The following is a 21222-nucleotide window of genomic DNA, read 5'->3' as shown; positions in this document are numbered from 1 at the left end:
GTGAGGGAAAAGTGGCATTCACTTGGAGTTCCCATAACACCAGTTTTGAGACTTAGTTTTCTCTTAGTCACTTCCTATTCCTATTCATTCCCTTGTTTACCACCCTTATGTTCCCTTTCATAAAACAGAAAAGTTCCCTCCTCTTCTACCAAAAGTCCAGGAACACAAGCTGCATACACCTTAGCTGGATCTAACCAGTAACACTATTATAAGTGGGAAACATTCAATTGACTTTGCCTTAGCAACCAGAATCAGATGGAAACTCACCTGCCTGAAGGGGCCTCCGACCTAAAGCAGCTGGTCCATTGAGCCTGTCCAAAGCTTAATGATGTTGCCTACAGGGTCTCAACCAACTACCCACTGAAGATCTCTAGGGCAAAACAGTATTCCAAAGAAAACCTCCCCAATGTATTTAGTTCTACTAGAAACCACCTAGCTACACACACACACACACACACACACACACACACCCCTCTTCTGCTCTGTAGCATAATATGAGTTAATTTCAGCCCACACACACACACACACACACCCTCTTCTGCTCTGTAGCATAATATGAGTTAATTTCAGCCCTTATGTTTCTGGGAGGATTTAGACATTTCTGCTAGAGGAGAACTGAGATCTGAGGAAACATTCTTGAATGTGGTAGGTTTCTTTCATTTCTCTTATATTCTCCATTTTGTATTTAAATGTTGAAACTTCTCTAATAGTCAAGGAGCTAGGCTCCAGAAAATGATACTAAGACCATCTCAACTAAGTAGTGCAGTAGTGTCCTGCCACAGATCTTATATGCTATGCTGTTGGCCCACAAAAACAAGACTTCAGAAAAGGTGGGAAAAGCCAAAGTTGTGACTCTTACTGGCAAATTTCCAGACCTCCTTGAACTTAAGAAACTGTGTCAGTGGGAAACAGCTAGGAATGATTCACTAATTCAAAAATAATTTTTATATAATTTCCCCTCATTTAAAATGAGGAGAATGGTTAAAGTGGCACCAATATGTCAGTCAAATACAATGCTGAGCTCAATACTCTTAGTTCCTGCTGGTGGAGGGGGTTATCTTGAGGGCTGCAGAGATCACCAGGGGTGATGATTACAAGGATGAGGGAAGGAAAGGGAGGAGGAGGCAGACAGAAAGAGAGAGAGAGAGAATATATAAACAGATAGGACTGAATGAATCTATATCTTAATAAGTGCATGCCAGCTAACAATGAACCAAAACAATCATTGAGAAAAGAAAAGGGTCTAACCGGTCTAGTGAAGACCAGCCTTAGAACTGATATTTTAATAAAGGACAGGAGGAGAGGAAGTGAGAGGGAGGGAAGGAGGAAAGAAGAACTCTGTAAACAAGTGCTACCTCAAGAAGGTAAGGAAATGTGATTCTTGCAAAGTGGGAAGAAAAAGAATCGGGACTAGGATATGACAACCTATCTATACTGAGAAAAATGAGATGACAAAGTAACTTTATCATTTTTCTACCATTCCAAATATTTGAGTAATTTTTTTTAATCTGAGCATAGATCTAAAGCAACATTCATATTTATCTCCTAGCATAGTTAATCAAAGTAGAAATCAAGGTTTTAAAAGAAAAGTAATAGATGTTTCTAATTTAAAAATAGTTAATGGCTTTAAAAACTGTTTTGAAGTATGAGCTAGAGGTGTTTTTACCTCACATCTTCAACTAGGTACAAAATATTACTTAGGTTGTATGATAGGGTTTTCCTGCAGGCAATTTTTCTTTTGCCATTGAGTTTCCAAATGATAAAATTTGGTTTGTATAGAAAAAATGTCTCTTCTTATGAAAATCCACATAGATTAGTAAATGTGTTAGAAAACTCACTCATTCCAGGCTCAGTCAAGTAGCTGTAGCGCTTACGTAAAGCTAAGGATGCGAAGCTCTGTCGTCTATCTGTTTTCTCAATCTGAAAAGGAAAAAAAAAAAAAAAGACAACTCTATTTCCAACTTCCCTGTGACATCTTCAGTTTTAAAACATTTTGTAGGATGGCATATTGATAACTTGTTTATTTTCCTTCTTAGGAAATGTTAATTTCCTACTGGGATTTTATAGCCCCACCCCCCGTGTCTTAACCAAAATCATCATTTGGCAAATTTAAGAGCACCAACACAGCAGACTACAGGGAAGTACAAGTAAAAGACAAGCATTACAGAGACTTCTGATGCTGAGCAGTAAATTTTCCTGGATCTGTTCATATTGAAAGCACATATATCACAAAGTACACTCACTCTAAGGGAGAAAGGCACACAAAGTTTATTATTCCAATTACTGCTGGGGTTTCTGTATGTTAACAGGTATAAAGTGTAGATGAGGAGATTGAAAACAGATGAATGGTTTTGTTAGAAGTACTTTTTTTTGGGGGGGGTGTGGGCAGAGGGGGGTAGGGATGGAGTCTTGCTCTTGTCACCCAGGCTGGAGTACAGTGGTGAGATCTTGGCTCACTGCAAGCTCTGCCTCCTGGGATCAAGCAATTCTGCCTCAGCCTCCTGAGTAGATGGGATTACAGGTATGCAGCACCACACCCAGCTAATTTTTGTATTTTCAGTAGAGACTGGGTTTTGCCATGTTGGCTAGGCTGGTGTCGAACTCCTGACCTCAGGTGATCCCCCCACCCCATCCCCGCCTCGGCCTCCCAAAGTGCTAGGATTACAGGCGTGAGCCACCGCGCCTGGCCAGAGGTACTACTACTGCATCCTAAGGCTACTTGATTCTATTTATTACTATTGATGTGTGGGATTAAAAAATCTAATTATCATATAACTTAGAGAAACATTAGGAGACAATTGAACTATATTCTTAAAAAAATGGTCAAGATAAATTTCTTTAGTGAGAGTATCAAAGATTTATCAATAGCTAGTAAGCAAATATTCTGTATCACATACAATATAAGTTTATTTGTACAAAAAATTGCACATATTAAATGTGATCTTGATTTAAATGTTATGACATACTGGATAGTAGGATATAGTTGATAGTAAAATAGGCACATGAAACTTTCACAAAATGTCTGTTTGGCAGGTTTGAAGCGTTATCTCAATTGACTGTTCTCATAAGTCATAGATAGAACTTCCTGGTCCTACTCTTTTCCCCCTTTCTCACTATTGCACTTGACTTGTCTAAAAAAATTTTTAATGTTTATTTATACCTGCCAATCTACCATATTTAAAAATGTTTAAAGACCTTCAGTTTCTAAATCATTAGCTGAATTATAATTTTGTTGAATATATTTAAGTACTCTTAAGTATGTGTGGAAGAAGAGTGAACCATTTAAGAAAAATATATACCCTTTTACCTACTTAAGACCTGCAAAAATATAATTTATATGTTTCCCACACTTTAGCCCTCTGCAACTTCTGTCATACAGATTCAATTTCTATTCTACTTCTGATAGAATAAAAGCAGAAGTGTTTATATTACCTCATCATCTTGATCTGACTCTGTCTCCTTTTGGTTCCAAGATGCATTGCAGAGACAAGGAATATTATAATGGACAGCAGGGAAAAGAATATCAGGATATGAAAAGGACTGAGTAGGGAGCACAAATGCAAGCTGATTTAGAAAGCAAAGCAAATTAAAAAAAAAAAGCCAACAAAAAATATCAAGAACTGTACATCCATGGCAAATTAACATATGGCGTTATTTGAAAGTATAAAAATCTATGCGCTACCAGCAGAAGCAAAAGCAATAAACAGAGAAGACTCCATCATACAAACTATAAGAATTTGACACCACATTAACAAGACTTAGGCAATCTACACGAGGAGACTAATACAACTTCAGTTTCAAGAGCTTTATTCATGTTACAAAGCATTCCTTAATTGCATACCAAAGGCCCACTTCTTCAAGACCAGGGAAAGACAATTTAAAGCAGCATTAAAAGATACCTTTTTATGTGCTGGCAGAGTGATATTTAAGTTGCAAACCGCTGTTTGAGGCAGTCCTTTTGTTGTCTTTGGTTCTTTCAGAAAAGACAGACGACCACAGGGCTCTTGGCTGGTGTCTCTAATCTAGAAGAATTTTGGTAGTTGATGGTTATAGAATGAGACTTATCTGAGGATTTTTAACTGTGTAAGAGTTAAACATGGTTGTTTTATCAAGCCCTATGAGAGGCAGGAAAGGTAAAGGGAAAAGGATGATGATTACGATTATGCAGCAACTGGGGTGGTCACATCTGAACTCAACAAGAGTTAGATGCCCGATTCCTAAACACAGGATTGTTGTGTCTGATGATCTAATCCTGACGATTCATAGTGCAGTCTGAGTTACGTGCATTTTCCTTCTAACAGTTTTTTTTTTTTTCTGAAAGCTCCAGCTGTTGCAACAGTAACAGCAAATAATAATGACAAAACAATTTTCCTATCTCCTTCTGTTCTTGGAGAGAGAAGGTGATCCCTCTAGAATGTCCCTGGGCTCCACCAGAAATGAAAATGGAACTTGAATACTGTATTTGCATTTCATCCATTATTTGATTACCGAACATTAACCAGAAATAATACATTGTATTACTCTAGATTGTTTGGTTTTACAAATGTTTGCTTAAACATAAATGTTATTAAACTCTTTGAAATATAAAGATCCTTTTTACCAATTATAAAGCTTTACTGGCTTGAAAGTATACTCTGGTAGAACCAGAACAAAATCTGACCTTATGAGTTCAGATTTGATGAGATATTTCAAATTAAATAAATCATGAAAACCTTTTATTTTTATTCTCTAAGAGTATTTTTTCCCCATAATTCACAGATTCTCTGTTAAAGATGATTTACCTTGATGGAAAATGGCAGCCTATTTTCTTTGAAAGAATAAAAGTTAAAAACAAGTTGCTGTCCTCCTTTGGTAAGTGGGGCCAAATTTCCATAACAATCAACATAAATAGGTTTTCCTTCCAGAACCTTTTAGAGTAAAAGAAATAAACAATTTAATGTTAATCTGAGTTTAAAATATTTTGAGATTTTATGTCACATAACATTAAAAGACTGACATGTTACTATGTCACACATGTCTCTATTAGGCAGTTACTTCTGTGGTGCTATTTGCAATAAAAATAACGTTGTGTGCTTACAATTCACCAACTGTAATTGGAATCCATATCATGGACATATACAGAACAGAATTATACATCTATTTTTATTCTGGCAACTTTAAAAATATTTAAGAATGTGCCTGACATCAATCACTTATTCGTACAGATTTTGAAAGCTTTTTTTTTTTTTTTTGGGACTGTTTGTTAGATACTTACATGCTCACTGGGTTTGAAAAAGGAAAATCATAGTAATGTGTATAAACAGTGATTCTGAAAAGTAGGTAACTCAAGTGGCCACAAGAAAATGGAGACCATAACTTAAATTCATTAGTACTATGTTTTAACCAGCTAAGACAGCCCCAAAGACACTTAAAATAATTTGAGTATTGGCTGGGCGTGGTGACTCATGTAATGCCAGCGCTTTGGGAGGCCGAGGTGGGTAGATCACGAGGTCAGGAGTTTGAGACCAGCCTGGCTAACATGGTGAAACCCCATCTCTACTGAAAATACACAAAATTAGCTGGGCATGGTGGCAGGCGCCTGTAATCCCAGCTACTTGGGAGGCTGAGGCAGGAGAATTGTTTGAACCCGGGAGGCGGAGGTTGCAGTAAGCTGAGACCGCGCCACTGCACTCCAGCCTCGGCAACAGAGCAAGGCTCCGTCTCAAAATAAAAATAAAAATAAAAAAAGATAAAAAAATTTGAGTATTAATCTATATCAAATTTTTTAAAGTAAAAGTAAAATCAATAATGCACTTGGTATTTTATAGTGAGTGCTTATTAAGGCCACAAAATAAAACCTCATATCTGGAGTATGTAATGAAATGAACTTGTTTTTGTGAACAAGGTACCTCAATATCTTTGCTTCTTGCGACCTCCTCAAAATTCTCTTGTTGCTCTAAAGTTTTGTCCACTTTGTCATCTGTCATGCAGAAACATCGCAAGGAAGATTCTACAGGATCATTCATTTTGGCAAAAACAACAAACTTGGCCATATATGGAACACATATCAATTCTCTGTACAGTTGCGTGGCTAACCCCACAGTTTCTAAAACTTGATGGCAGTCTGCAAGCCAAAATCTGAGCAAAACAAAAGACAGAAGTATGAAAATGTGGCTATTTAAAAGCCAAATCTTAAAAAGACTCACAATTTAAAAAATCAGAATATGTAAAGGAACTAACCCAAAACGTTATTAACTTGTTCATTTAAATAGCAAAGATGTTTTTTCCATGTATCAAACACAGAAACCCTCTGTTTGTTATTTGAGGATAATTTTGATAAGCAAATACTAAGGATTTTTTTTCTCACAACAATTTTTTTTTTAGTATTTAACACAACAATTTTTACTTTCCAAAAGGTAATAAAAACTAATTTCTTACTGCTTTTTGGAATCCTTTATTTCCATACCTGGCTGAAACATTGGTTGTAAAGGAGACACAATCTTTTATAAACGTCAAAGGAGTTGTTCCTGTGATGTCTTCCCACTGAGCAGGCGAAGTGCCCCCTGAGAGAACAACAGCAGACATGTTGACTTTATCATGGGAGATCCTCCTTGTAAAATTTTCATCATATCCTGTTCTTCTTTCTGCATAGCCACAAACTGGCAAAACTTCAACACCTTCAGTTTAATAGTGTGTACTAAAGGTAGTTTTCCTCTCTACTCTCCTTTTATACTTTTACCAGGCTTATTGTGATTTCCTTATAAGATGATATTAAATTAAAAAAAAAAAATCCTTGTTTTTTGTCTGGGCACTAATGAATGGCTTAAACTTGGGGCAGCCATAATTTATAAGTATATTTTATAAATGCAATTTGTAAGTGCAAAGATTTGTTGTTTCAGATGGATAATTAAGTCTCTTACTCTTTTTTTTTTTTTTTTTTTTTTTTTGAGACAGAGTCTTGCTCTTGTTGCCAAGACTGGAGTGCAATGGTGCGATCTCGGCTCACTGCAACCTCCGCCTCCAGGGTTCAAGCGATTCTCCTGCCTCAGTCTCCCCAGTAGCTGGGATTACAGGCGCCTGCCACCACGCCCAGCTAAGTTTTGTATTTTTAGTAGAGATGGGGTTTCATCATGTTGGCCAGGCTGGTCTCCAACTCCTGACCTCAGGTGATCTGCCCGCCTTGGCTTCCCAAAGTGCTGGGATTACAGGCGTGAGCCACCGTGCCCAGCCTCTTACTCTTTAAAAAGGTAAGAACTACCAAAGTTAAGAAACAGCTCATTCTGTACATGGCATTCTGTACAATTAATTACCGAGGGTAAAAAGGGGCATCAGCCATTAAAATTACTCCTCGGAGAACAAAAGAAGATCAAAAACAAAACCTATCTTTAATAATCTTGGAATTGCAGTTAAAAATTGGATTAGGATAATCAAAGGATGAATTGAGCTCTAGATTCCAGGTGCTTATCACAAAATGTGTTCTTCTGAGCCCTGAATGTTTAAACTCTCGGATTACACTGGTGAGTGAGTACAGTAGGTGAGAATAACCACGTACTCAACATTTTCCTATTACTAGTGCTCTGTGGGACATGTCCTTTTCCCAAAGTCCACCCAATTTCCTTGTAGTTTAAAATATGTTGCTAAGTCCATTACCTCTGTCTAGGTCACCAAGAAATTACCTAGATTGAATCTAGAAATTACCTAGATGCTCCAGTAGGTTCAATGATACTTCTACTAATGCTAACCTTAATAGCAGGAAAGATGCTATCACTAAATTTTAAATGAGTCATGAGACCAGGATCTTGACCAGGATCTTCCCAAGAAATGATCCTTGGGAAACCAGAGATGAGGTGATGGACAAGTAAAATGTTTTGTTCTTTTATTTTCTCTTATAATGTTGGCATGGATATTTCAAAGGTTTTATGTCTTTGTACAGAATCTTTGTGACTCAATCAATAGGAAGTACAGCAGTGACTTAACCAAACCTGTAATGCTACAGAGAAGACGCAGATTGGGTGTAGTGTCCCCTTTGTATCCATTGGATACACCTTCTCCTGAGGGCGGGGGCACCGGAATGGTCATTGTGATTGGTTTATGGAATTTCCTTCTTCTTGGTTCCACAGTGACAATTGGGCTAAATGTTGCTTTGTTTCCAAGGATCTTTTTCACAATTTCATCTGGAACAGGCTGGGCCTAGAGACAGAGAAAGGACTTTAAATGAAAGTGACTTTTTTTTTTTTTTTTTTGCCAATCAGGAAGTTTACTTTTTAAGTGAGAAGGAAAAAAACAAAAACAGACAACCAAAAAAAAAAAAAAAAAAAAAAACCATGTCTTTTTTAACCTTTCTTACTATTTTAGGAAAGCATGAATAAACAAAACCAAACACTATGACAGGAACTGGTCAGTCTGAGTATTTCCCCAGTAGAACACAAATAGCACTGCTTGCAGGAAAGAGAGGGGATCCAGTCTCATGGCATAGAAGTTTCTTAGTCTAGTCCAGATTAAAGGGCAATAAATGCTGAGTCCAATATATTTTAAACCTATGCAGGACATTCAGTAAAACCTCATAAAGGCAACTCATACCCACATAAAAACTGAGGCTTTCAGAGTTAATAACAAAATGCATTCAAAATTTCAAAAGATTTCAATTCTAGTCTACTAAGCCTCTCTTTTACCATTTGGTTTCTTTTCTGTTTGGGAGGCAGGTGAAGGGAGCTTCATACCCCTGAAATGTAAGGTAGTCTCGTTAGCGCTAAGTACTTATTAAAGGTCATCTCAGGACTTAAGTGTGCTTGGCTCAAAACAAACAAACAAACAAAACCCAGTAACTCCATTGGGCAGGAGAGTCCAGCCTCACGAGAAGAACATGAACCTTCAGTTAAACTATTAATTACAATATTAATAACATCAATTAAGTTACTTTAGTTCATTTTCCTTATTCAATAAGGAAAAAAAGAACTAAAGTCTAGCTGAAATAAATATAAGAAAAATCTTTTGATCCAAGATTTCCAGTCAGCTTTCCAAACCAAATCAAGTTCCAACTGGTTTGGATAAAACCCAGTATTTATGATTTACTTCAATCAAATCAAAACACTGAAGTTTGCAGCCTTCACTATAACTGATTTTTATGATGTGGCATATCATAAACCATGGCTTGGTATCTTGTTCCACATACTGAGACCAATAACCTATGATTGAAAAAATTATTTTTCATCAAAAACCAACTGAGACTTTTAAACAGAACAACCCTAAAATATGTACCTTATATAACAAGCCAGTAAGCTAACTTTATACTTGATGCTTTTTATCTGAAATAGGTAAATGATTCCCCAAATAGCCTAATTTGCAGTATCATTAGGATGAGTCAGAATAACTGTTTCCAGAGCAAAACATGCACTCACATGCTCTCTGTGCATACTGAGGGAAACAACTTTTTGTGAACATTACCTGGAGGCCCACTCGAATTCTTTTAGTTAGGGCACCCTCTGGGAAAGATGCTTGAACAAGGGGCACTGTGGTGCTGCTCAGAATTCCACCTTCAGGACCAATCTGGTTGCTTTCCTGCTTAATCCGGGAAACCACTGCAAAATACTGGGGGAAATCTTTCGTGATAATCCTGCAGATACGCTTTTTCCCTAACTCTTCTGGGCTATCAAGTTCTGAAAAGACAAATGAAAGAAAATGCCATGAGAATAAGCATATCTACAACATACCTTAAGTCAAAATGATATATCTTTTTTTTTGAGATGGAGTTTCACTCTTGTTACCCAGGCTGAAGTGCAATGGCGTGATCTTGGCTCACCACAACCTCAGCCTTCTGGGTTCAAGCGATTCTCCTGCCTCAGCCTCCCGAGTAGCTGGGATTACAGGCATGCACCTCCATGCCCAGCTAATTTTGTATTTTCAGTAGAGACAGGGTTTCTCCATGTTGGCCAGGATGGCCTCGAACTCCCGACCTCCCGTGATCTGCCTGCCTCGACCTCCCAAAGTGCTGGGATTACAGGCATGAGCCACTGGGCCCGGCCGATACATAATTTTAATAGTCAAAATCATTTATACTCCATAGCCTAAACAGTTTTTATGATAAAGAGAAAATGGTAGTAACCATAAAATATTGGGTTTTGCAAAAATATTATAAAACTATTAATATAACTATTTGTAGAAAATATTTTTACGGAGTGGGAACAAACATTTTCAAGAACCGACATTTTGCCACCTGTGGATAAATTCCCAGTTTTCAAGAACAAGAGTGGGAATTTACAATAATTTGCCCCCAAGCTGCCAAAAGTAGAAATGAGTTAGGAAAAAGAAAAAAAAGTGAGGCCTCACAAGTAAGTAAGAACTTAAGTATGCCTGAGAGCTCCAGAACTTCATTTAAAAACCTCTTTCAAATATTTTAGTTATCCAAATGTTTAGCATCATCATCACCAATTTCTTTGTGCCCACTGATGGCTCTCATGCATGGAACTCAACCTGTCCACAAATGGATACATCTTCTTCCCTCCTGTCTACCTCCAAAACTACTTTCCTCTATAGTCCTAACTCTAGGAAGGGTTTACAATCTGCTCATTCCTTCACTCTAATAGTTATGACTGACTCAACTTCCTTAACAAACGGTCAAAGTCCAAGTCCAGCTGATTCTCTTTTGGAAGTGGCTCACCCTCCTGTCACCCAGGCGTTCAGGCCCTGTTTTAGTTTGCCTAATTGCTAAGACCACCTCCCAACCAACTCACCTCTCTCACTCCAGTCCATCCAGGTGTGTGTTTGTGTGTGTGTGTGTGTTTCAAAGCCAAATTTTATGCATAATTCTGGTGGGCTTCACTGGAATAAATGATTAAAAATTTTTATGGCATAATAAGTGTTTGAGATTAGCAAGAGTATTTTGAAAAAGGTTTGTGATGGAGAATTTATCTTATATGATATTAAGATTTATTCAGAAGTACCATAATTAAACAGTTAAACACACACATATAGAAATATAAGAATTATACATAGGAATAGACAAATAGGTTGGGGGACAATAATAGAGAATCAAGAAATAGATTCAAGTTTAAATATGTATACTGAATATATATAAATCCATATATACTTTTATATATGTATTATGTATTTAAGTTATATTTAAATCAAGGTCATATATTTAAATTTCAAATAAGTGAGAGAAAGATGATTTATTTAAAATATGATATTTACATAATAGGAAATCTATTTGGAAAAACAAAGCTAAATCACATCTTATTGTACATAAATAAAAAATTCCATTTGCTTAGGAGACAACTATTTTTAAAAATTAAAATCTGGCCAGGCGTGGTGGCTCACACCTGTAATCCCAGCACTTTGGGAGGCCAAGGCGGATTACGAGGTCAGGAGTTCAAGACCAGCCTGGCCAACATGGTGAAATCCCATCTCTACTAAAAAGTACAAAATTTAGCTGGGTGTGGTGGCATGCCCCTGTAATCCTAGCTACTTGGGGTGCTGAGACAGGAGAATTACTTGAACCTGGGAGGCGAAGGTTGCAGTGAGCCGAGATCACGCCACTTACTCCATCCTGGGCGACAGAGTGAGACTCCATTTCCAAAAAAAAAATTAAAATATTACCAAAAAATTCAGGAAAATACGGTTTAGCTTTAGTTAGGGGAAACTTTCCTATGCAAAACTGGAAACCCAGAAGCCTAAAAGCATAATATAAAAGGTAAAATATTTGACTACATAAAAATGTAAAGATTTCCATGGCAAAAAGAGTAAACTTGAAAAGCAAAAAAGTAGACTGGAAAAATAGCCACACCTGACAAGTAAAAGATTAATACGCTCAATACCAAATGTATTAATAATAGGATGGCAGATAAGTCAATAGACGACAGCAAAATATTATAAACAGACAATTCACAGAAGCTGAAAAATGGTCAATAAAACATATTACAATGTTCAAACCAGATAATTTACATGGAAATGCCAATTAGAATGAGATATTATCTCCCTCCACACCCATTTCTTGGATTAGCTAAAATTAAACACTAATCACATCTTGTTATCAGAGAAAAATTAAGGGAAACAAGTGCTTTCATTATTGCAAGTGGGTATGAATGGCAATAATCTTTTAACAGTGTAACTGGGCATCATCTATTCAAATTGAAAATGCACCTACCCTGGACCCAGCAATACCATTTACTGACATCTTTTTTTTTTTCCCCCTTTTTTTGAGACAGATCTCGCTGTGTCGCCCACGAGTGCAATGGCACGATCTCGGCTCATTGCAACCTCTGCCTTCCAGTTCTAATGATTCTCCTGCCTCGGCCTCCCAAATAGCTGGGATTACAGGCACACACCACCAAGCCCAGCTAATTTTTGTATTTTTAGTAGAGACAGGGTTTCACCATTTGCCCAGCCTGGTCTCAAACTCCTGACCTCAGGTGATCCCCCCAACCTTGGCCCCCCAAAGTGTTGGGCTTACAGGCATGAGCCACAGCACCCAGCAGCATTGCTTATAAAGACTAAAGCTTGAAAGAACTTGCATCTCTATGAATAAGGGAATGGTTACATAAGTAACAGTTTACCCATATCCTAGACATTCCTGCAGTTAGTAAACAGAATGATTCCAATTCATTCATTTATCAAGTTTTTACTGAGGGACCACCATGTAGAGCACTGATCTAGTCACTGGGGATAGGGTAGAGAGGAAATTAAAGTCACTCTCACATGGAAATTTTATTCTAATAGGGGATAAAGAGGGGTAGATACATCACTAAACAAATATGAAGAAAAAATAAATCAAAGTGAGGGACTAGAATGTGACCCGGGAGGGTGGGGGTGGGAGGAGAGGTTCTCATTTGAACAGGATGATTTGAGATGTGACACTAGAGGGTAGACTGGAGGGAGGGAGGGAGGGAGGGAGGAAGGGAGGGAGCCAGGCAAACAGCGAATGCCCTGTATAACCTGTGGAAATTGCTGTACACCTGAGCAAGATGCACAGCAATGTGCACAGGATGATCCTTTATAGGGGAAAATGTAAACTGCACTTTTTTTTTTTTGAGACAGAGTCTCGCTCTATTGCTAGGCTGGAGTGCAGTGGCACAATCTCGACTCATTGCAAGCTCCGCCTCCCGGGTTCAAGCGATTCTCCTGCCTCAGCCTCCCGAGTAGCTGGGACTACAAGCGTGCACCACCATGCCCAGCTAACTTTCGTACTTTTAGTAGAGACGGGGTTTCACCATGTTGGCCAGGATGGTCTCGATCTCTTTACGTCGTGATCTGCCCACCTCAACCTCCCAAAGTGCTGGGATTAGAGGAGTGAGCCACTGCACCAGGCTACGTTTGTATATTTTTATAAGAAATATGTAGAAGAAACATTCTAGGCTGTTAGCAATTGTTACCTCAGAGGAACAGGAAATGGAATTGGGGAGGGAAGATGAGAAGAGGGTAGGGAACAAGGAGTATTACCTTTGGGTTGATATAGCTGTGCTTGTTTTACCTATTAACAAAATAAAGGAAAAATTCCCAAACTTTGGGGGATGGGGGGTTGTTTTGTTGTTCATTATTCCTATAGGCCTCTTTTCAGACCTCAGATACATACTGCACATGTCCCCCTGCCCCTTCACTATTAACATTTCTGCCTCCTTTATCAGATATGTGAGGCTGAGATTATGGCTTATTTCAAATAGAAACTTGTAGAATGACAAAAGGAATGATTAGGTAATTGGATCAATACATCTTTTCATTTTACAGATCAACCACTAAACTCTGAGATGGGAGAATCAAATTATCAACTAGGAGAGAAACAGGGTTCAACCCAGATTTAAAAAATGAGCCACCAACAGAACTTTTATTATCAAACATTGATTTCCCAAATGGAACAATGACTATAGAACTATTTTCTTCTTTAATTAAAAAAGGTAACTATTAGAAAAAAAAGGAACTGCAATTTTACTCCTTTTTGCCTCCTCAAGTATCTTCTTCTCTGTAAACCTAAACACTGAAATCCTAGTGTAGGAAAAGAAAAGAAACAAATAATTTTGTTTTGTTTTGTTTTGAAATGGAGTCTCACTCTGTTGGCCAGGCTGGAGTGCAGGGGCATGATCTCAGCTCACTGCAACCTCCGCCTCCTGGGCTCAAGCAGTTCTTCTGTCTCAGCCTCCCAAGTAGCTGTGATTACAGGCGCGTGCCACCACGCCCAGCTAATTTTTGTATTTTTAGTAGAGACGGAGTTTCACCATGTTGGCCAGGCTGGTCTCGAGCTCCTGACCTCAGGCAATCCGGCTGCCTTGGCCTCCCAAAGTGCTGGGATTACAGGCGTGAGCCACTGCGCCCTGCCAGAATTTTTAAAAAGAAAGTTTTCCTACAGAAAAATAGGAAAGAATCAAACAGTTTGCTTAGGAGAATATTCTGGGGGAGTTTTCACCTATTCCATGTAACTGAAAGGAGATAAACCTTTTCCACAGAAAGCAAATATATTTCCCTCTCCATGATTTGGCTTAAGAGAGTGAATTCCTCAAGTTCATAACTCATGCTGCAACTGAGAAAGTTCTGATTATCTGTTTTCATCATCAGCTAAACAGATATTTTTTCACTTCAGCCACAAAGATGGCATTATGTTCTCCTTCAAAATGGCTCAGGACTCCTTATGGTGCTAGCAATTTAAGAAGACATGATCATGAAATTACATCCTTCAAATGGGGCAGATTTCCTAATTCTGCTTATAACAAGCTGTGTATCCTGTGAGTATGAAATTTACTTGAGATCAGTCTAGACCCACCAGAGGAACTGAGGCATCTTTTGGGGAACTGGCAGTACTGTACACTTCTTAGCTATTTTTGTGTGTGAGAGAGTTCTGGGTATATGTGCACACATTTGTGAGGATTAAAAGTAGAAAGAAACAGCTATAACACCCCTGAAAACGATGATAGCACTGAATTGAGAAGAATTGCCACTTTGCGTAATAGAGGCAGGCTGACCACACTTAAGCTATACTCTGTCACCTTTGATAAAGTATTAAAGCCACCCCAAATATAAAGTGAATATGTACATTTCAGATGCAGCAGACAAGTTGTAAGTGGAAATGCTCAGATTTCTAACTATATAAACAGGGAAGCTCCCAGGAGAAGCTGATCAGTACCCTCCACATCCAACTTCTGACATATTTTATAATTTCCCAGCAGCTCAGGGACCCTCTGTGTTGTGTCCATTTTTTTTCAAAGCTTTTAGCAATTCTTTTGACACTATTAAAACTTGCATGGTTATTGACCTTCAATGTACATTTTAACAGTATTTTGAAGATAAGCCCCAACTCAAAGACACAACTAATGTGGGAATTTCAGGCATTGCTGTAGGCAAGGGGGACATTTAGTGTCTCCATGTACTATTCCTTAAATAGAATCACATGCACTGCCTTCTTCAACACTCAGATTTCCAGGTGTCTACATGAAGAAATGGAGAAACAGTATTCTACTTTTTGGTTTTTTTTTTTTTTTAGACAGGGTCTCACTCACTCTGTTGCTTAGGATAGAGCGCAGTGGTATGATCTCTGCTCACTACAATTTTCACCTCCTGGATTCAAGCAGTTCTCCTGTCTCAGCCTCCCAAGTAGCTGGGATTACAGCCGTGCGCTACCATGCCCAGCTAATTTTTGTATTTTTAGTAGAGATGGGGTTTCACAATGTTGGCCAAACTGGTATTGAACTCCTGAGCTCAAGTGATGTGCCTGCCTCAGCCTCCCAAAGTTCTGGGATTACAGGCATGAGCTGTGAAAACCACGCCCAGCCCTCTCTGGTTTCTTATAACCAGGTTTCATCCTGTTTGTGTGCTTAAGATATTTATAAGTTTTTTTCCCCTAAGAATGAAAGCCAAGAAAAATACAAAAATATACAAAAAGTATTACTTAAATATTGTTTTGTAAAGAAAGGCATAATCTCTTCAAGGGCTGCAGTTGGCGGCTAGGCTATGAAATTCTAGGATATTGCCTAAGTCAAAAAAATAAATGACATAGACAGTAGGTAAGTGTGAAAAGGCAAAAGGAGGAGGTAAAGCCATCAGTAATGTCACTACAGAATTCTTAGGATCTGAAAATTTATTACCTGACCATTAATAGGATTAGCATTAATAAATATTATATATAAATAAAACATTAGATAACATTTTAATGTGTTAACACATTCAACTCAAACCTGTTTTTTCCCTGTTTCTTGCTTTTAAAAAGGAAAGTGAAATACAAAACAAAATATCCTTAGCTCAGTGCTGGAAAAGAGAGAACTAAATCCCCAGACAGCTGGAGAGAGGCTCCAAGGGGGAAGGGGGCAAGGACCCTCCACACTCAGCTAACTCTCACACCTGGACTGTGGCCGCATTGCTCGGCATCGTAAGTACCTTCCCCTAAGGCCTATGAGTCTAATAAAATTATCAGTTGTTCTAAAAATTAGGTGTTCTTTTCATAAAGAGCAAGGTAGCCATAGTTAAACTATATTAAATTAAATGATGTTTGATATTGAGACCCGGCACACAGCAGGTGCTAAACAAGCATCTACTGAAGAAATCAACTGGGAATCAATGAGACTCAGACACTTTTCATATCAAACAACTGTACAGTTCTTTAAGTCTTGCTATAAAATATACGTACTAGTAGAGACTGGTTATTGTTTGTTCTTTTAGATTTATTATTTTATTTATTAGATATGAGGTTTCACTTTGTCACTTTGGCTGGAATGCAGTGGTATGATCATAGCTCATTTCAGCCTTGAACTTCTGGGCTCAAGCAATCCTCCCACTTCAGCCTCCTGAGCAGCTGACACTACAGATGTACATCACCACGCCCTGCTAATTTCTAAACTTTTTTTGTAGAGACTGGCCCTTGCTATATTGCCCAGGCTGGTCTTGAACTCCTGGCCTCAAGCAATCCTCTGCCTCAACCTCTCAAAGTATTTGGATTACAGGTGTGAGCCACTGTGCCTGGCCTAGTTTTATTTTTATTAAAAAAAAAATGCATGTGAAAAAGTGGTTCTAATCTTCCTATTTTTTAATCCACAGTGAAATCTATTATGTCTATGTGTTTATAACTCAAATTACTGTTTACTTAATGAACATTTACACAAAATGAGTTTAACTTTCATGAGAATATAAAACTCCTTCTGGTAGTTTTGTATTACGTATTTTAAAAGTATATCAGAGGCCGGGTACAGTGGCTCATGCCTGTAATCCCAGCATTTTGGAAGGCTGTGGTGGGTGGATCACCTGAGATCAGGAGTTCAAGACCAGTGTGGCCAACATGGTGAAACCCTGTCTCTACTAAAAATACAAAAATTAGCCAGGTGTGTCGGTGGATGCCTGTAATCCCAGCTATCGGGAGGCTGAGGCAGGAGAATCACTAGAACCCGGGAGGTAGAGATTGCAGTGAGCCAAGATCATGCCACTGCACTCCAGCCTGGGTGACAGAGCGAGACTCCATCTCAAAAATAAAGAAAGAAATAAAATAAATTAAAAGTATATCAGAGAAGTCAGATTTCCAGGTAAATAGTAATAAAGCCTGATAATGTAAAAATGAACAGTGCCAATATTCTTTCTGGGATTGAACTTATATGTATTTAGATTTTAAAAATGGTCCTTACTAATTAGGTCAAAGAAGCAGCAATATATTACCAAGAATCTTTTGTTTTGTCCCATCCTATACATTATAGAAAAAAGCTCAACAAAATAATCTGCGGCACAAATGCAATGCCTCTATCACATTCACATCTGCAGAGTTCCTATCTCCTAATGCAATGTTCTCCAACCTGGCCAGTTCATAAGAAACAATCGTACTACATGTTAGTACCACAGATTGCTGGGCTTCTGACTAGGCAGACCTGGGGTGAAACCTAAAAATCTGTTTTCATACTCTACCCAGGTGACTTTTTGACACATTTGAAAAAGTAATGTCTTGGTAGACTCTCATCCTGTATTTTGTCTTAAAAATTCAGAACCCAAATTGTTAAAAACATGACAACAGGACCCTATAAAAAATAAGAATGGTTTAATATGAGATGAAAAGCTTATTGGCAAAAATAAATATTCATTACTTTTATATGGTTTTGTTTTTTAAAAGGATATTCTAAATAACTCCACAGCTACAGAATTGAGGGAGAAAATGGCATAAGTTGCCGTAAGGTAAACAATAGAACATAAACATAAGAGCTTCTTACCTTTCAGGGTGATTCATAATGCCATAGACTATGAAAAGACCCTGAAATTCCTCTCTCCTCTCTCCTCTCTCTTTTTAAAATCTGTTACTAAATTCTCACATACAAAAAGAGGATTAGAGGGAAAAGAGAAGTGAGTTCTGAAATAGGCAATTTTGGCCAGGAGGAAGATTGAACTTTACACTTACTGAAGGTCTATTTTGTGTCAGGTCAATTATCATTTGGCCCACGCAGCATTTTGGTAAAATAGCTGTCTGAAGTTCAGAGAGCTTAAGTGACTTGTCCAGACGGATTTAGCTCATCAGTTTTAGAGCTTAGAACCTAGGTCTAGGAAAGGGGTGTTGGGAAGAGATGAAGTCACACAGACATGGACTTCAACCACTCTTTAACAGTGTCTTTGCAGACTGCCTGACACATGAGTGGTGGTTGATAAATGGATGAGTAATGAATAGACTTGCAAATGCCGTGGTGGAAAAGGTGACTTGACTTCTCATTGACCCATCTAAGCAGCAGGCCTGATTACAGAGCCACTAATGTTCTATAGCCTTCTTGCCTCATAGATAAATGATAAATTTCTTAAGCACTTGTAACTCAGTTTATTTGTAAAAGGTGGGACAGCATTCTCTGTGACTGAGGTTTTGTTACAAACAATAAGAATCATAAAATGCTTTGCAAATATAAATGGTTAAGGAGACCATAATACAATGAAGCATAAATAACATGACTGAAATCATGTTCTGACTAAATGGGTTACTCTTAACGCTTTCAAATGACCATCTTGATTAGTTTTTGCCTCACTCTTATGGGCACACAATTAAATGTCTCGATCACTTGGTTAAATGGGGACACAGCTCTGTTTCCTATATCAATTTAGATTTCAAAGGCTATTTGTGACCTGGTCAGGGTGGAGCGTGAGGAATACAAATGGCCTCAAGGTTTCCCAAAGGATGATTTCTGTATCAGGGTTAATTTCTAGTCAGGTGCAGGCTTTCCTCAGCTCCTCTAAGAATGGGGTATTTGATATTGAGAGGTGAAAAAGTAAAGGATTTTTAGAATGTTAGATTTCAAAAAGCAAGTTATGGGGTCTGTGGAAAGTCACTGTAGACAGGTGCCCAGGGTTGAAACCTAGCTCTACAGTCAGTGCACCTGGACCTCAGGCAAGTTCCTGAACTTCTCTGAGCCATATGTTCCTCATCTGTGTGATTAGGATGAGCAGTTTCCTCTGGGATGGATATGACAAAAAAAATAACAGAAAACCACCCAGCACAATTCTGTTCACATAATAACTTAGAAGAGTTATATATTCTTTTCGAGGTCACACAGCTTTTGAGGGCAGCCAGAGAGTCAATCTGTAGCAGATCTAAGGGAATACATAAGCTAGATTTTAAAAATAATTCTCTACAAAGTATAAATCTGAATTGCTATCATTTCCATTTCATTCCATTAAAAAAATCACCAATTACTGAAAGTTAAATATCAAATAAGTTGGGAGAAATGAAGAAAATAAAAAATAAATCTATACTATTCAACTCTAGTTATAGAATATGTAGAACAACATAGCATTTGTAATATATTTACTGAACTAGTTTAGAAAACTACAGGCATTTATCCCTTTGGAATTAAAGTTCAGCTCCTTCAAAACACGCAACTTTCATAATAAGCTCACATAAGATGTTATAGGGAAAAATCCTCAAATGACATAACTTGATCCTTCTTCCTTGAAGTAAACATCATAGAGATCTTTTCAATGTTTTAAAAAAACATTTATTTTAAAATAATTATAAACTCATGGGGCATGGCAAAGATAGTATGAAAGGCTCCATGCACCATTTATAATTTTAGTGTTTAACTCATATTCTTATTCAATTCTGTCATCTGCTTTATATATATTTGGGTCAGCATTATTTCACATCTTTATTCAGGGTAGAGATCCTCTTTGTTGTTTAGATTTGCACGTGTAATAAGTGCTGATGATGCAGAATGTCTGGAAACAATGATATACCTGCTTGTTTTTCCCTCCAGTTTTAGCAGTCTATTAATATAATTTCTGACAATCATATATTTTTAAAGCTATTTTTAGAAGATTAATTTTTAATCCTTATGTGCTTATGAGATATATTACTTTAAAAATCAGGGAGAAATGTGACTATTTTTTGAACTCTACCTTCAGTGTTGACATTTAAGATTACTTTGTACTCTGTGTGTAGAATGACTATAACCCGCCCCAGAGCCTTCCCCAGGCCCCAGACTTCCTCTCCCCATTTGGTGTAGCCTCCCTTCTTCCAGAAAGTTTTTCTCTCTCTTGGGTAAGGGTCACTGGATTGAGAAAAAGTGTCACCAATAGGGGGGCATATGCCTGACACAAGTCATTCATTTCTCCATTCATTCAACAGACTATGATGAAGTGACAACTCTGTATCAAGAGTTGTTATATGCAGTGCGCATAATGGCTGTCAAAAAGTCAGAGTTGGTCTCTGCCCTCTTGGACTTTTGCAATGCACCAAGGAAGATATCAAAGTTCAAAGTTGCAGTTATGGTGCTGTGGGTGTATCTACCAGTTTGATCTGAGTCTGGGGTTTAGGGAGGGCTTCCTGGAGGAAGAGAAGTAGGGGATGTCTGGCCACGTTGGAATAATCCTTCTAAGGTTTTCTTCCATGACTGCAGATTAAGAGACTTACATTTGCTTACTTTTCCATTTGTGCAAATAAAAACATGGTTTCAGGAAATTAGTCCCCATATGTCACTTTTTTCACCCCATTGTTTAAGCCATTACTGTTACATATAAGGGAAAAATCAATTAATATGATTCTATCTTCAAAATCTAGGATCATAAACAGTGTCTTAAACACCATGAATCAATAACCTCGCATGAGCAGCAAATACAGAACACACTAAACTCCAAAAGCTTAGACCTGCAGTTTCTGGCACACTGGTCTCTCTGTTCACATCAACACTAAAGGTAGTGGAGGCTGATGTCCAACCTCTTGGACCTGCTTCACTGCCCTCAGAGGGCTAAAAGCTCTACTGTGCCTGATGTGGGAAGTTGGGGGCAGGATGGCTGATGTCATTATTTTGATCCACTAAT

General features: G+C 38.0%; 1 protein-coding gene across 29 annotated transcripts in view; it reads right to left on the bottom strand.

The window, feature by feature from the left end:
• The window catches only part of ANK3 (ankyrin 3), a 701719-nt gene that overhangs the window by 52213 nt on the left and 628284 nt on the right, over positions 1 to 21222 (bottom strand). For 18 of the 29 annotated variants that reach the window (XM_054521780.2, XM_054521785.2, XM_054521783.2 and 15 more), the window contains 8 exons: positions 9424 to 9635; positions 7962 to 8169; positions 6446 to 6542; positions 5889 to 6117; positions 4782 to 4907; positions 3900 to 4022; positions 3433 to 3459; positions 1839 to 1920 (listed from right to left, as the gene is read on the bottom strand). In XM_054521780.2, coding sequence (XP_054377755.2) covers positions 1839 to 1920; positions 3433 to 3459; positions 3900 to 4022; positions 4782 to 4907; positions 5889 to 6117; positions 6446 to 6542; positions 7962 to 8169; positions 9424 to 9635 — 1104 coding nt within the window. 29 annotated transcript variants of the gene reach the window in all.

Source organism: Pongo abelii, chromosome 8 (genome assembly GCF_028885655.2).
Source record: "Pongo abelii isolate AG06213 chromosome 8, NHGRI_mPonAbe1-v2.0_pri, whole genome shotgun sequence".
NCBI lineage: Eukaryota > Metazoa > Chordata > Mammalia > Primates > Hominidae > Pongo > Pongo abelii.
This window is presented reverse-complemented; position numbering and strand designations above follow the sequence as displayed.